Source organism: Cyrtonyx montezumae, unplaced genomic scaffold (genome assembly GCF_038088225.1).
Source record: "Cyrtonyx montezumae isolate F1298 unplaced genomic scaffold, pur_monq_1.0 scaffold_8, whole genome shotgun sequence".
In the NCBI taxonomy this organism is placed as follows: Eukaryota; Metazoa; Chordata; class Aves; order Galliformes; family Odontophoridae; genus Cyrtonyx; species Cyrtonyx montezumae.
Genome location: NW_027072089.1, coordinates 60,399,360 through 60,416,043, shown reverse-complemented (window position 1 = coordinate 60,416,043; position 16,684 = coordinate 60,399,360). Strand labels below are relative to the sequence as shown.

Here is a 16,684-nt window from a genome sequence, read left to right as displayed (position 1 = left end):
CTCTCAGAGTATATTCAACATCTTAACCATGCCCAGATATGGCATACAAATTTTGACTGCATTCTCCAAAGCAAAGAAGTCTTTATCCCATATATCTTGCTAGGTACAGACACAAAATGCACTTTCCCTGTATCAATAAGTGCCTTCCAAGACACTGCCCAGTTGGGTGGGATGTTGAAGTTTGCTATAAAATAAAGGTATTGGAGACAAGTATGCATTATTGCAACTATGTAGACAATTTATTATAAAATTGTCTGCAATAGAAAATCAAAGAACAGTTCTTCAGAAACAACACATGACAAAAATGTTGATCTGTTTATACAGAGAGCTTCAATACATCTTCATCAAGAAGACAGGAGTTACTGCAGGAGATCAAATCAAGTTCACAGGTTGTACTTCAAACAGGCTTCGAGCTTACAGAAAAACACAAACATGAAGAGTTAACAAAACAGCTTACTCTTTTAAAGTCATTGTGTGGTAACCCCCCAAAAAAATGAAAATGCACAACAAAAAAATAAAACTTTCAAGTAAAGATCCGCTCAGTTCACTCTACCAAAATTAACTACAGAGAAAATTAACCTAAAAATTTAACATTTATTTTTAAGCCTGGAAGGATTATGAAATAAACCTTCATCACTTAGTCCAGTATAGTTTTGAAATCTTGACAAAGAGATGGTTCCGTCACTGTCTTCAGCAATTCCACAGTATCCTTTGGGATCTTCCCAAACAGATGCATCTTATCTACAAAGGCACAAAAACGATGTATTACTACTGCAGGTAACTAACAATTCGTTCTTAGACAAAATGCTAGTAAGCCACGAAATCAACAGTAACTCAACAGTACAAAAAACTAGAACACCTAGAATATGGGGATAAAAAGGCTATAGGAAAGTATGCTATTTAAGGGCAGAAGAACACAGCAGACAACTGCCAGTAACTAAAGAGGCTAAAAATATGGAAAACTGAAGAGTACATTCCTCCTCTTACGTCCTTGCAGTACTGCTTGTCTGTAAGACTTTTTAAAGTTTTCCAAAAACTACAAGACCAATTACTCAGTAACTATATCCACCAAAAAAGTTCTGTCACAGCACTGTTACTCTGAAAGACTCTAATTTAAACAATGCTGAGGACGTGGGACAGGTCCTTATCTAGCTGGTGATATTTATCTACAGGAGTAAGGTATTCCCAAACTGTTTCTTTTCTCCTCAACTCTCAGAGATCTCAGATATGGTATCAAAGGAGTCTATGTTTGGAACTGCCATAAATAGAGAGGAAAAAGAATTTCATGGAGAAAGCAATCCCCCAGTTACAGCAATCCCCCACTGTGTCCCCTTGTAAGGCTACCTGGAAAGACACCCTTAAGGGGGAAAATTTTGGAGACCTAAGATTTAAAAGCCTTGCTCAATTATCTGTTTATTTTTAACAGGACATAACAGTTTTGAAACACAGAACGTCACTGAAGTATACGGCCAACAGAATCAAAGACAATAAAAAGGACTTTTCAAAGATTAGAAAGAACATGGAAAATCCTAGCAACAGTTTAAATATGTAACCTAAACAGGGTTGGTAAAATTGTCAATGGTGCAGAAAGGCAGACGTGCTCAACAAACATTTGTTCTGTATTTGGAAAGGAGATAGATGGTGTATTTATATCTTATCATGATAAGGAAAGACTCTTGCTCCTTTCCCAAGTGGTAATAATAGGAGGGACGTTAAACAGTAACTAAGTTTTAAATACTTAACTCTAAAGGATGATTTTAACTTGCACTGACAAGCCACTGATGTTGATATTTAACAGGTTTTGGTACACTGAGAAAGACATCCTTCCCAAAGCCCATGAGCTCAATATTGATTTCCAAGGAGAGGAAAGGCATGTGTAAGGAGATGATGTAAAATTTATGAAGTTTATATCAATTTCTGTCAAACAACATGACCTCACAGGGGCAATAGTTTTCATATAGCTGATACACACTCCAAAATTACAACAAAAAATACAGCTGTTAAGTCAACATAGGTGCTATTAGCAGTCTTTGTTATCTATGTGCTGCAGATCGCTGTGCCACACAGACATATACAAAGCTAGCTTTGCTTTAGAGGAATACAACTGAGTAGCAACATCTGTGATGTCACAGCTTCTCTGATATCCATACATGCTATCTGAGTTTCAGAAACATGGCAGAACTTAAAATACAGTGTTCAAAATTAGCTCCAATATTTTAACACTGAGCTCAGCTCAGTATGTCTCTACAACATAACATTCTAATTACAATAACATTACCCAGAAATACACCTGATACAGGTGAAACAAAAATATAAGTCTAAGCAGAAAGCTATCTGCCTCTTCAAATGGATTTCTAGTGAGTTCCTGCAGGAACAGGATATTCGGCATCTTAAGAAGTTCATTTGGAAGAGAATACAAATATAAAAAATGTGGATTTTCAGGTGACTGAAAAAATATTCTTCACTATGATCGGAGTTCTCAGACATGGAGATAAAGGTCATGCTACACCTTATCTCTATAGATCACATGGTACAGCTTTATGGTACCAGAACACCAATGCCTCATCTTCCCTCCTGCTCAGAATCTGGGTGCATTGTGCACCTGGTACATTCTGAATTCTTTTCCAAAAAAAGCTAATCAGCAACAGTTTTAAAAACTTCAACCCACTCTTAAAGGGAGAAAGGCAGGTGGGGGGGCAAATATACATGTGGTGAAAGCACTGCTCAAACTGCAGTTACTGATAAGTATTTAATTTCATGACAAGCTGACCCCCAGGCAGCTTCCTGGCAAATTACTCAGTAGCTCTACAAAACCACAGAACTGTTTCACCAAGTAGCATACAGACAGATGGAGATTAGAAGGCAGAACAGAGATGCTGGAAGAACCAGGTAAGGCTCCAGGTGGCTATAAGTAAACAGATTTCTCAGAGATGGCATCCAAGCTGCCTGGGTCTCAGTGATCTGCTGACAGATCACAGATGCTTCAGTATTAAAAGCTTCATAGTAAAAACAACTCACAACCTGCTAACTGTTTAGTTAGCTATTAGGCAAAAATCTCTGAACTCTTGGTCTTCCAGCAGCATACTTAGTCTCAGATTTTTCCAAAAGAAAAAGAGGAGCCTGTAGACAAGGACTGCATTGTTTTGACATTATGGATGTGAAGAACACGTTCTGTGTTGGAGAATGTAAGATGAACAGAAGAACTGCTGGAAATTACTTTTAATGATGGCGACCACTGATTTTCTACTTGCCTTCAGACCTTTTATGCTCTGCCTTCACAACACTCAGGAAGTACATTAATAGTCCACCCCAGGAATTTAGGAACAAAATTATTCAGTTTCTGCAAGGGCAATTCTTGCTGCCAAGATTGATGGTGATGGTGAGCTTTTCCTTCTTGGGTTAAGAATTTCAGTTCTGCTCCCAGCAGAAAGTGGACATGTCCATAGCCCTTAGAAACAAGTCTACTGAAATCCCAGTCCTCTGTTTGTTTCCTATGAATGTTCAAGTGTCTTCTTTGCGACACTGTACCAACAAAAATAAGCCTGCACGCATTCAGGCTTTGCTACAGGCCTTTGATACAGGAAGGAAATGCCTACTTCCAAACCAGGACTGCTGTTTTTTCAGGGCACTGTGCCTCAGCAAAAGTACCAGAGGAAGCCTGTGATGCATTTACAGATGAAGTACTGGTTATTCTAGAAGCAGAATAAAAGGATCTAAGTAACGACTCATTCAGAGTGCAATTACATGGTCAGTGCTGAGAGACTGTGAAGCAGTGGCTGCACCACTAAGGCTGAATTCAACAGCTCTACCACGTGCTTCAGAAAAAAGCTCCCTATATTTGTTTTTAATAACTTTGAATTGAAAGCTCTGCTATTTCTGTGGCTGTCCCAAGTACAGAACACAAAATTGGTCAAGGAGAGGGAGCTGGGCAGAGCCAGGTACACTGACATCTTTAACAGAGAGAAAGAGTCACAGAGATTTGCCAGCACCACTCTATTACAGTGAGATAAACAGCACAGCAAGTGCTTCTCTTTCAAAGTGTCCCCAGGGACTCTTTCAGGGGTTAAGAGTTTACACTGTGGGAGGAAATTATCGTGTTGGAGTTTATCTACATTTTTTAAAAATGGAAATCTGAGCCTTTGTATTTTATTTCATCAATACGACAACATAGTCGAACTAACGTTTTTGAACTGTACAAGCATGAGTGTCAAATAACAACAAATGTCCCTTAAGAACAAGGTTCTAGAAAACAAAATGCTGAAAAACATAAAAATACCATTTTCATTTGCCTACATAAAGTTAATTGATTTGATTAAGAACAGAAAAAGCCTACTAATGTATATTTTAGAACAACACTATGATAAAAAAAACCAAAACATTAGATTGCAAGAGTTTATGATAACTGTATTTAAACTGTAAAAGGAATTGAATACTTACAGACTTGAAGGGGCTTCAGTAAGCATTTGTAAATAACTTTGTGGTTGGACAGTTTGACAATGAAGGCATGGTAGCAGAGCCATTCTGCTGCCTCAAAAGGGAACATACCAAATGCATCTTTGCTACCCAAAGAAACCCCTAGAGACAGAACAAGAAGATACTGAAAATTAAACCTATTCAGAAGTACAAGTGACCCTTCACACTTCTTTCTATAAAACCAAAAGGGCTACACACGCAAGACTACTTTATCTTAAAAAGTAATTTAAAAAATGCTGTTTCTCTGCTACTAAAACACTACCTGGATTTTTAGCTTTCAGGATAAAATAGCAGCATGAAGCAGTATCTGAGATGATCCTTAGGAAGAAATAAGGATTATTCCTAACTTTCTGGTTGAATGGAAGTTGAAGAACACAGGCATGGAACCTGTTAGAATAAAAAAAAAAACAACAAAAAAAACCCAGCCTATTTAGTCACAAGCCATTTGCTACTTCAAGTGAAATTATGATTATGCATTACACAACATTCAAAAGCACCTAACAGACTTAAGCCAAATAAACGCTGTTAGCATGGGAAACCTCTCCTATTTACAAATTACTGAAAAAAAACTAACAAAAACTCAACAACAAATCTTATTCTTTGGGAAAACCGACCTCCAAACAATGTATTACCCCACAGACCAGGATTCCTCACTCTTCTGTCTATCTGGAAGTCAGTTCTATGAAAGTTAATTGTACTGTATGCTCCCTTATTACACCACAGCTTGGACATATTTTAAACCCATTGGCTTTTTTCGTTTGCTTCCAGCTCTGAAAATACAACCCTGATTATGCTGAAAATATTCAGTATATACAACACTGATTTATTTTTTCCTTTCACAATGCAGTATTTAGTTTATTAAATTAACACAGCAGAAGCATAATTACTTCAAGAAATTTTAAAATAAGAATAGAAAGAATTTGAAGTACTTATTTTAAAAATGACTTTGTAGAGGTATTTTAATGTCGTGTTCTGGTGATGTTTTGTTAGTTGAAGTGTCACTATAACAGCAGACAGAAGTAACTTTAATCAAGTGTGCACTGTCACAGAAAATAGTATGTCAGTCACAAAGAAATATTTAAAAGACTTTAAGGTATCAGTGCAGTAGCAGACAAGTCCAGTTATTTGTACTGGATAATGATACAGAGAATGATACAGGTGAACTGATTCAAAACGAGCTGAATTTAAGAAAAAAGCTCAAATGTCACTTCCTAAGCAAAAGTCTAGTAACACAGTTACACTCAGCATTCCTCTATTTACAAACACCTCTTATCTCTTCTTGTGCTAAAACAATTTACAACATAAACTCCTAACGGATTACCCCTTCAGTCACAAATCAGAGAAAATAAGGAACAACCTTTTCCTTGTTTTCATTCATAAGCTAATAACAGGCTTAATAAATTCAAACAGAAAACAGTATCAACGTGAGTCTATTATCTTTTTTTTGTCATCACTGGGGTTGTGTTGAACAGAAAAATACTTCTTAGTACATAACAATCCTATGGTAATAGCATAAGCAACCAGCAAAAAAGATGAATAAAAGGGATTTTAGACCTGTGAAGTAGAGTACTACTTGATCTTTATGCTACTCTTTAGACCCAGGATCTTCCTGTTTTACCCAGTACAGCCAATAATGCACAGTCTTTGGTGCAGAGTTTACTTTTCCTCCCAACCTCTTTATCAGCTCCAATATCTTTCCCTTCATCCTTGTTCAAAGTGCTTACTTTCTCTACTGGTCAAGAAAAACTCACAAAAGTCAATGACATTTTTACCAGTTAGAAAGCAATTAAGACGTTATCAGCAGCTAAGAAATCAGAGTTAACTCAGAAATGAAACCCCATTTAATGCAAAGCTATACAGGTCAGAGTTCCATATGATTTTAATGGATACAAAGTTCTAAATATAATCTCAATATAAACTGCTTCTTGTTGCTCCTACAGCAAAACAAACTGTTCTTCTTGAAGTCAGCTGAAAACACCCAGGGATAGTGAAAATTAACTTGGTAAGTGTCATTTACACACACATACTATCATAACCCTCTATCCTGAATCCAAAATTATGCAAGAACAGTCTCAAGACACAATTATGTACCTTACTACTGACATTTAACAAAGCATATATTTATGGCATGTGTTTTGCTAAGCAGTAGCTGCTATGTGCCAAGACAGTGTCATGGAACATTCAGAGTTACTACAAGAGGCAGTGACCTACCTGTAAGCCTGAAGTAAAAATATCTTGTAGATGTTAATTGAAACTGTTTTAAGGCTGTTGATCTGGAACAGAACCACAAGATTATTTTTGTTTTACCATATCTTGAGTTCAACAGCAAAAGATGATTTAGAGATCTATAGAGAAACACATTTTATGCTATACTTTCATTATTTCAATTATGTACATGAGTAACAATAGGCCCAGAACAGAAGGCTCAGTTCTGGAAGATGCTGAGACCCCACATTTAAGTCGGTGCCAAGACTTCAAAGTTAAGTGTATAACCTTTCAAATAATCTCTTACGTTAGTACTCAATGCTGTTCAATGTTGTTTATCACTAATGAAAATATTTACAAACATCCATTTCCATAGTCCCACCTTTAAATCAAGAAGCAAAGGATGGCATTTCAGTTTGAGGACTGCAGACAATTTGTATTTCATGTTTTTCCCAGCTATTCTACTTGAATTGAAGGAAAGACTTGATCTGATAGAAGTAAAAGCATAACTAGAAGAAAGAAAGAAAAAAAATCAGACACCATGGGCTAATAGACTGAATTAAATTCTGTGAATTAAGGCTCATTTAACATCTTAGAGAAACTGCATTCAGATCAATAAGCCAAGAACAGAAAGATGATTATAACAAAACTCAAACTAGAAACTGACAGGACATTATGACATTAAGGCTACTGTCTAGGGAATTATTTCAGAACCTTAGAACAGAATAACTTCCTGTTATTTAAAACACCACTATCACTGCCAACAACAACCTCTAAACTTACTACAGCAATAACCAAGTTATACTCTGTGATCCATGTAAGCAGAAGCTCAGTTTACCCTGGCCCAACAACCTTAGCATTGCAATTACTTAAGTCACACAATCACAGAATTGTAGGGGTTGGAAGGGACCTCCAGAAAAGCAAGGAGAATTCCCATAACAAACAGCTTCAGAACTCTTAGTGCCTCCTATACCATAAGCACCAACGTCATCAGCAACATAAACTGTTTCTTATGTTGTTGAAAAAAGAAAAGTCATGTCAAACATTCCTTTTCCACACATCATATTAACTGACCAAAGTCTTCTCTTTTGGAAGACTACTGAAGAAAACTTTTGTTTTTCACACTGTATATAATATACTGTCAAGCTGATGCTGGAATATACAACCATTTACCTGGAGTAATCACAATAAACCTCAAGTGTCTGCACATCCAATAATAAACCGCACCATGAGATCAAACGACAATCTGGCAGCTGTTTGAACTTGGAACATCCTGGGATATCATCAACAGGAAAATTCACCACTGTCTTCTTGGCATTTATTAAAAAGCCATACTCAGGAATACCTGTTGCTATAGTCCTAAAACAGATGAAAACAATTAGCCTAAGCAGCCACAAAAAAAGAAAAAAAAAAAACCAACAAAAACAAATAATAGCCCCACCATGCTGCATGATGCATACAGCTTTGCATAAAAGACCAGCAATGAAGAGAAACACAGCCAGCTCTTAAGGTTCATGAACACAACTAGAAACAGACAAAACTAAAGGCAATGCAGACACAAAGTTTAGTGGAGAAGAAAAGCTTTTACAGGTCAATGCCAATGGAAAACTTAGTATTTTGAATACTTGAGACCAGCTGCATAAACCACACTCACAGAAATCACTAGAAAAAGATGGATGGAGAGTTATTGTTTCTGAAAGTTCATGAAGACAAGGATACTCTACATAACATGAAATTCATTTATCTGATGAAAAATCTTGAACTTCCTTCAACAAGGTTTTCCCTAAGTACCTCTCCATTGCCAGTAGGACTGCTGATGACCTACCATACCATTCATTGGGTCAGCAGTATCATGTCATGGACAAGCAGCAGCTTGTCTTATTTGGTGATTTATTCATGTTCAGGCTTCACGCTTTTAAAAGGGGAGAGGGAGAGGTAGACTCTTACTGTTGGGAAGTAATAGTTACAATATTGTCTCCTCAGAATGAATTTCTTGAGTCCCTCACTTCAAACACTACATTAGAAAAACTGCTGCTACTTTATTTATTGTACAGAGCTCACAGGACCTATAAGTAGATGCAGAGAGGATCTTCCATAGAAGAGGCTACTTGTCTTCAGAAAACCAACACAGCTTGTGAAGAAGCTGATGCATAACACACAAGCAGGAGAGTATCTGCAATACTAATGTGAGTGATGTTATAATGAAAAGCTACTACAGGAATTAATGGCTTAGAGGCATCCCCGGCCCGTGGGTTTGACTTACTTGCAAAAACACAGATCCACACATCCCCAGAAATTTCCTTTGCTCTGAAACAGAACTGAGGACTAATGAAATCTTCGAGGTACACCATTTCACTACTTAGGACAATCAGTGTTTCGAACTGTACTTAACTGACTTCCCCATCACCTTCTAGGGTCACAGCAGAGCTGTACCTTTCTGGCTATGAAAAGCACTATGCATATGACAGCACTGCAGGTGTTAAGATGTCCTTCAAGACCTCTCCACTGGATCCTTTAACGAAAGAGCTTTGACATCAGAACAAGTCTTCTTGGATACTGACTGGATGTTCAGATCCACAGTAAGCAATAATCTCTTACAGGGCCTAGGTTGTTTTTTTGTTTGTTAGTTTTTCTTTTTTCTTTTTTTTTAAGGTAGTTTTGCAGCACTCTAAAGAATTATTGTTTGAAAACTTCTGTACAAGTTGTACACTGCCATGCTATCAGCATCTTCAAATACTCACCCCAGAATATTAATGATTAGAAATTTCTTAGCAATATAGCAATACAGTTGCAGCCTTTCCCTAGGAATAGCAAGTAGGAGCAGGTAGGCTCAATAAAAATGATTTAAAGAAAGCAACTAAAACACCTTGAAAACTTGAGGGAAAATATTCATAAAAGAAAACTGTTAGCTTCTTGGCTTGGTCTACATTACTCATGGCAGCCAGAAGTATCAAGGTCAGGAGATAGGTTCAGAATTTAAACTGAAGGAGGAATCTCTGATCACTTGAGCTGTAACAGTTTTTTAGCTCACAGTCAAGATTGTAGCTGTTAAGACCTTCCTAGGTACAACAGGCTTCCAGCAAGGCCTCCAAAATATCCCTTGATTAATAATCCATAAAATCAAACGCATCTACATGTGCACAAACATATAAAGGAGATCAAAGTGAATGACCTAAAATGTGCTAATGCTTATTACTATAAAGAATATTTTTAATAGCGTACCTTAGAAAAGTTCTTGCCTGCATTAAATGTGGTGTAACCAGCAAAAAGTCATCAATAAGACGTATTAGGACTCTGTAACCAAAAATAAAATGTCATTAAAGTTTTGGACACATAACCCTTCCAAATCTTTGTCATATTCTTCAAAGTAATAATTTGCCCATTTTAATTCGCAAGAAAGTAGAGGCTAATATAATTTCCAAATCGGGTCTCATGAAGAAATTCTCAATTCTGCTTCTTCCCTAAAAAGCAAATGAGGAGGGGGAAAAGAAAAAAAAAGCAAAGAAACTGGCTACATGAAACATGACAGCAGTTTCCAGCACACAAGCTGCTCCACACTAGTTTCTTGGATATAGCATTCTACACCCTTCCAAGGGAGACTTAACAGTGCTCTACAGTATAAAGTTAGGAAAAGAGGTTTAGTAGCAGGTGCACAGGCAGAGATGAAATACTTTATGTTCTATAACTCTGTCTTCATTTAACACTTAGTAATTTATGAAGATGCAAGTTGGATGTAAAGCAGACAGACACTGTGTTCAGTTCAGGGCACCTCAGAATAGAAAGGACACTGAGGTCCAAAGAAGGGCAGCAAGGCTGGTGAAGGGCTTGGAGAATATGCCCAATGAGGAGCGACTGAAGGAGCTGGGGCTGTTTAGTCTGGGGAGACCTTATTGCTCTCTTCAAATACCTGAAAGGTGATTGCAGTGAGAGCAGGGTTGGTCTCTTCTTACTTGGGACAGGACAAGGGGAAATGGCCTCAAGTTGGGCCAGGGGAGGTTTAGGTTAGATATCAGGAAATACTTCTTTACAGAAAGGGTTGTTAAGTGCTGGAATAGGCTCTCCTGGTAGGTGGTTGAGTCACCAACCCTGGATATGTTGAAAAACCATCTGCATGTGGTGCTCAGGGACATGATTTAGTGGTGTTAGCATTAGGGTAGTATGGCTACACTGTGGTTGGACTTGGTGGTCTTGAAGGTCTCTTCCAACCTGAGGAATTCTATGATTCTATGAAAAGTCTACCATTACAAAGGTTGAAATTTTCTTTTAAATTAAATAGAATGTTCGTATTTTTTCCAATAAATCCTGCTAAGAGACAGATCATAGAAAGGAAGCTCTGGAGATGACCTTTTCCAGTCTCCCTTTTAAAGCAGAACTATGCCATCACAATGATCAGAACAGATATACCTTCATCTATCTGAGAGCCAGTTGGTTTATCTATTTATTTATTTATTTTTCACTATTGCTGTTGCTCTTGGTTGGGAGAGGGAGATGCTATGTTTAAAGGCCAAATGATAATACCAAAGTCATTCAACAGACAGCTATGTAATATTCTAAAAACTGCAACATATAAGCACAGCTGCTACATAAGAAACACACTCTTAATCTTGGATACTTAAGTTCAGTATGTATAAATTGTGTCCTCTAGAAGCAGACAAGTAGCTTTTCAGTATCTCACCGTCACAGCACCCTAATGCTCACCAAAAAGAACTACTGTGTAGGAAGGCATTTAATATTCTGTGGATTTCCATTATCCAGTGGGCCTCCCTAGGAGAGGCTCTGGACTGATGCACTTACCCAGAATACTTCTACACATCTCTTTTATCTTGCTTTGGACAAAATTCAAAGGAATGGAGACAGATGTGAACAGGTACAAGCTTCAGGGGACTTACTAATGCTAAGCTCATGCCTAAGAATCTGAGATTCACCTGGATATCAATTCATAGGGAGGTAAAAAGAATGCTGTATTTCTTACTGTTAATTCAGAAGCAGAGTTTTCACCATGCAAACTTTCAGCAAGGCTCCTAAGAACCAAGCACATGCAGGGCTTGGAAGTTGTTAGGGGACCCACGTGGCTCACAGTACAAGAACCAACACGTTTGTACAGCATTCCTAAATACTGCACTCTTTGTAAGAAGTCATCCACACTCACATCTAGGAAAACTCTCCATCTTCCCAATCATATGACAAATAAGGAAATTCCTTCCAAAACAGATACTAAATCTGCAGAGATCTTTGAGTTCACCATGCTTCTGCTGGGAAGCTGAAAATTCTTGAAATTCAACATTAAACTTAAGAGAAAACATATATATACACACACTATACAATACTATAGTAGAGCACCCAACAAAAAGTACCCAAATGTTCCTACCCATCCTTCTGGATCCCACAGAGCAAGTTGTTTTCCATGTCTCCATAGCATAAGCTGCAAAGTAAGGTTGACAAAATGGAGCCCTGTGGGATTCCAGAGCACTGTACATAGTACCTAGAAAAGAATAAAAGAAAAAAAATCAAAGTATGCAACAAGACTCCAGTAGTCATCAAACATATACTTAAAAACACAAAGTATAACACATAAGTTCCAATAATAAAAGCTGAAGACATGCTAGTTAACCTTACCTCAATTCTTTCCTCTGAGAACCTAGATATGGCTCAAAATTTTTTCTTCCACCTCCTACTAAACTTAAAACAGAATGCACTAAAACACACCTGTCTTTCACATTAAGAAACCCTAGTAGACAACTGTCATTAAATGAAACAAATTGATAATTTAAATCAACCCACAATGCTTTTTCCTTTACAAAAGAAGCTGCAGAGTTGCATTTCATCCAAGCTTTGTAATTTTGTTATGTCTTTCATTGCTTTACAACAAGTACCCTTCTACAAGAAATGTAAAGTTCAGAACTCATCTTCCAAACTATACATCTATTTTTAAGTATCATCCAAACAATTCCCACTAAAAATTCATACACTGAAGCTCATAATGTTCATCTACAGCTAGAAATGAATTTAGGTAGATCTGGAATTGAGAATTCCTAACTTTTCCCATAAGCAGCAAACATCCGCATTAAATTAAAATATAAAATTCACCACTATCAAATCCTGTTTTCTTAAAGTATTTATTTCACACAAGCCAGAGTAGAAGTGTTTACCTACATGAACTAATTTGTCAGGCTATTTGCTGCATTTATTATAGAATCTTAGAATGGCTTTGATATACTTCATTTACAGTGTCACAGCACGACATGGTCAAGCAATGTATTTCCTTGTTTGTTTTGTTGTTTGATTTTTAAACAAATAAATACTACTTATCACTTTTAGGGAAATTCTTGATGAATCCCTGTTAAGAAATATTATATTGTTTACTAAAATCCAATTTTTGTTGGTTTTTTTTTTTCATGACTTTTACTGTAAATTGCAGTTATTTCCTCATTTAACTGTTCTGACAATTAATGCTAGAAAACTTAATGCTAGGAAATCCTACAAGTGCTCTTACATTTACCTCCTTGAAACCTGTTTTCCCCTCTCTCTGTCCAGTTGAGTTTAACTACCATACAATAACGTTAGCCTCTCAACAGCAAGAACCTAGTTATCCTAACAGACCTCATTCTAAATTCAGAAATAAGTATCCTATTAGTATGTGGTTTCTAGTCTTGGTACACATGTGCCACCTAGAGGCAAAAGCTAAGTAGCAGACCAGCATTTCTAGCAACACAAGAAATGCACATTTCATCCTCCTCTCTAACAGCAGATTCCTAATCTTGGAGTTGCCAGTCATTTTAATTCATGTTATTACTTAACATGTTTATTGCAACTTGACAAAGAGCTAGGCCATGCATAAGAGGTTTTATTTTGTACTGCAGACTGATAACGCTTTAGCACAATTGCTTGGACATCCCCTTGCTTTTGTGGTCATCTCTGTGGATTTCAACGTTCTTTTGAACCACATCTGCAGCTCTAAATGAAGGTAGCATACCTACAGAATGATGCAGCCCATGCATAATTAGCATCATCAGTGTGGGAAAGCTATTTTAACTTTTTTAACTCAATTATTCAAATGTAAATGGATGCAAACACTTCCAACTTTCTATAAAACATAAACTACATTTCAAAACAGATTTCAAATTAACATGAAATAAAATTGTTTAAAAGACATTAAGCAGAAAATCTCTGAGCCAATGAAGGCATCCTGTTAAGCAGAAAAACAAACACAAGCCAACCAAATCAACAAAAAAAAACCCCACGCTTCACAAATTTATTTATCTTTTACCTGTGCCCAATCTCCAGGATGTTATTATGTAACATTTGAAGAAAGAAAGTAAACAGGGTGGAACTGTTCTCATTAAAAGTTAAGCACTAGAAATGGGACAAAACAAAACCAAAATTGTACTTTAGAAATGTGCTGAAACTAAAAAGGAATATAGTATAAATTGAAAATATACATATTAGCTTACCTGAAGAATTAGACTGTAACAGTTTAGTAAAAATCTCTAAGGTAAGAAACAAAGCAAACATCTAAAATTAAAATCTGAATATAAACTCTAAAAAGCAACTGACAGCCAACAAATGAGCTAGAGAATTGATCTGTTTTTTTCAGGTTTTACTTCAGGAAAAAACTGTTTTGACCAGTGTTATGTTCAGAAAATGGTATTATTATTATCATATTAACAAATATAAAACACTTTTCAAAGTGCTTAGATATTATATTGGGTTATCCCAGTTTATTGTACCTCCCTCTTTAGGTCACGTTCTACCTTTTTAAATTCTATGCTCTGTACAACTTTGCAAGTACAGATAACACTCTCTTGCCTGTTCTGCTATGAAACACATCTCTCTCCTCATGTTACCAATCCCTCCATGCATGAGAGCCTACACAACTACATCAAGTCTTTTGTGTTAATAAAATTGTAATAGAAGTTTCATTTAGAGCAGTAGAAGATACCTGTCTGGCCATCTGTGGCTCATGGCTTTGAATGTTGTTACCATGGAACACTGTGATGCCAAGCAACAAAACGTAGTTGGAAATTGACTGGGTGCATCATCTACCTCTACACTTTGTCCTTTTACTGAAGTAAGTCTTAAGAACATACATTATTTGGAATTAATACAGTTCTCTGAAGCATGCAAGTTAAGCAACAGAAGGCTGCTTGTTTCTTGTAATAGCACTAGCTGGAGCAAATATACAATTTATATAATTTTCATCTCTTCAAACAAAAGCAAGGAATCTCTTCAAACAAACAAAAACAAACAAGCAAAAGAGTTAATCTTGTTTTGTACTGCACTAACTGCTGCAAAGAACAGTTTATTCTTAGTAACCCTGGCAGGAAATCATTAAAATAAGCCGACTTTTTTTTTCTATTAAGTGAAGTTTGGTATCCAAAATGCTGTACCTATTTCCCTAGTTACTCAGTTTAGAATACACTTCTCACATTCTTAGTTCTGTATATTTTGGGCATAGTGCATGTTGAAGCACTTCTTCACTGTTGTAATAACTAATGGAATTTGTTAAGAAAAGGAAGAAAATAGTGGTTCAAATGAATGTTTAAGACATCAATGAGAAAAACTAGAAGTCCAGAATTACGTATTGCCAGAGTTCTTGCCTGAGGCACTACACCCCTGAAAGGCTGCTAGAATCAACAGGTAAAAGATGTCAAAAATCTGTCTGAATTAGTTACTGAGTAACTAGAATACAAGTGGTGTCAGCATATAATACATACATTAGTTTCAAAATAAATAAAGAACACGTAAAACCCAGGAATCTTCATCTACCTAATGTAGCTTTCTCCTTCAATTGAGAAGAACCCTCCTAATCTGGGCAGGAATGACTCAAACTAAAAGAGCAGAGATTTAGACTGGGTATCAGGAAGAAGGTTTTTAAAATAAGCATGGTGAGGCACTGCAACAGGTTGCCCAGAGAGGTGGTGGATGCCCCATCCCTGGAGACACTCAAGGTCAGGCTGGAGGTGTCTCTGAGCACCTGACCTGCTGTAGGTATCCCTATTCTTGCATGGAAGTTGAACTACATAACCTTTAAGGATCTCTTCCAACTCAATGGTTCTAAGATAGTATTTACCTGTTCAACTACTATTGCATTTCGTAATGAGGTTCTCTCTTGAAGCTTGGACACAAACTGCTTCATGTCTGGAATAAAATCCTCAAAGGTAGAAACCTGCATATTAAATATTTAAAAAAATGCAAATAGCAATAGAATACTCAGTAGCAGATGGAATTTATTCAGAGAAGGGGCTTATTTTACTGCATTATTTTAACCCAAATAAGTCTGATATTGTTAAAATGAAATTTTGCCCTCACCTATCTCCATTTCCACAACACATTCACCATTACCCTTACTAAAGAGTAAAGAACAGCTTTGTTCCCTCCAGGAAATTTCCTACATTCTCAAAACAAAGGCTTTCTGAAGTAATTACCTACTTCAAACTCAGACAAAAAAGCTACAAATATATTCCTTGGACAGAAATATATTAACAGAAGTAATTAAAAGAAATGAGCAAGTCATACGTGTCTCTTATAGAGCTTCCTGGCTTTTCCAGTTGGGGTAATCATAACCACTGCATACCACCGTATTCCATAGACAGTTTGGCTTTCAGGTTTCAAGACCTGTGAGATCACTTCCACAAGTTTCTTGTGAGGAATGGTATCAAAAGCCCTGGACACATCACCCTGAAATTGAAAAAAAACATCTTCCACTATGTCCCATATCTTACATTCCAATATCTTTCATATTCATCAATAGCACCACAAATACTGTGGCAGCATGTGGAAAAAAAATACCGTTGTAGTATACAACCACAACTGAAGCATCACATGGGAATAAAAATACTAAATTGTTTAGCTTGCTTTGGCAGGCGGTTTGACTAGATGATCTCTAGAAGTCCCTTTCAACCCCTACAGTTCTGTGATTTATTCAGAACTGGGACAAGCAAACTCTTATCTGAAAACTCCTTCCTCAGTCATCAATGAGTTTTTCCTTGGAGGGGACAACCAAACT

At 36.8% G+C, this 16,684-nt stretch overlaps 1 protein-coding gene across 1 annotated transcript in view; it reads right to left on the bottom strand.

Moving 5' to 3' along the window:
• Nucleotides 1-576: 576 nt before the first annotated feature.
• Nucleotides 577-16,684, bottom strand: part of TERT (telomerase reverse transcriptase) — a 28,847-nt gene continuing 12,739 nt past the window's right edge. The window contains exons 6-17 of the mRNA XM_065752092.1: nucleotides 16,195-16,356; nucleotides 15,749-15,844; nucleotides 14,130-14,165; nucleotides 13,946-14,031; nucleotides 12,047-12,160; nucleotides 9,901-9,972; nucleotides 7,852-8,037; nucleotides 7,061-7,187; nucleotides 6,685-6,746; nucleotides 4,736-4,860; nucleotides 4,438-4,575; nucleotides 577-741 (exon numbers count right to left, since the gene is read on the bottom strand). Of these exons, the coding sequence (XP_065608164.1) occupies nucleotides 638-741; nucleotides 4,438-4,575; nucleotides 4,736-4,860; nucleotides 6,685-6,746; nucleotides 7,061-7,187; nucleotides 7,852-8,037; nucleotides 9,901-9,972; nucleotides 12,047-12,160; nucleotides 13,946-14,031; nucleotides 14,130-14,165; nucleotides 15,749-15,844; nucleotides 16,195-16,356 (1,308 nt within the window). The 3' untranslated portion in view covers nucleotides 577-637. The remainder of the gene's footprint in view (nucleotides 742-4,437; nucleotides 4,576-4,735; nucleotides 4,861-6,684; nucleotides 6,747-7,060; nucleotides 7,188-7,851; nucleotides 8,038-9,900; nucleotides 9,973-12,046; nucleotides 12,161-13,945; nucleotides 14,032-14,129; nucleotides 14,166-15,748; nucleotides 15,845-16,194; nucleotides 16,357-16,684) is intronic.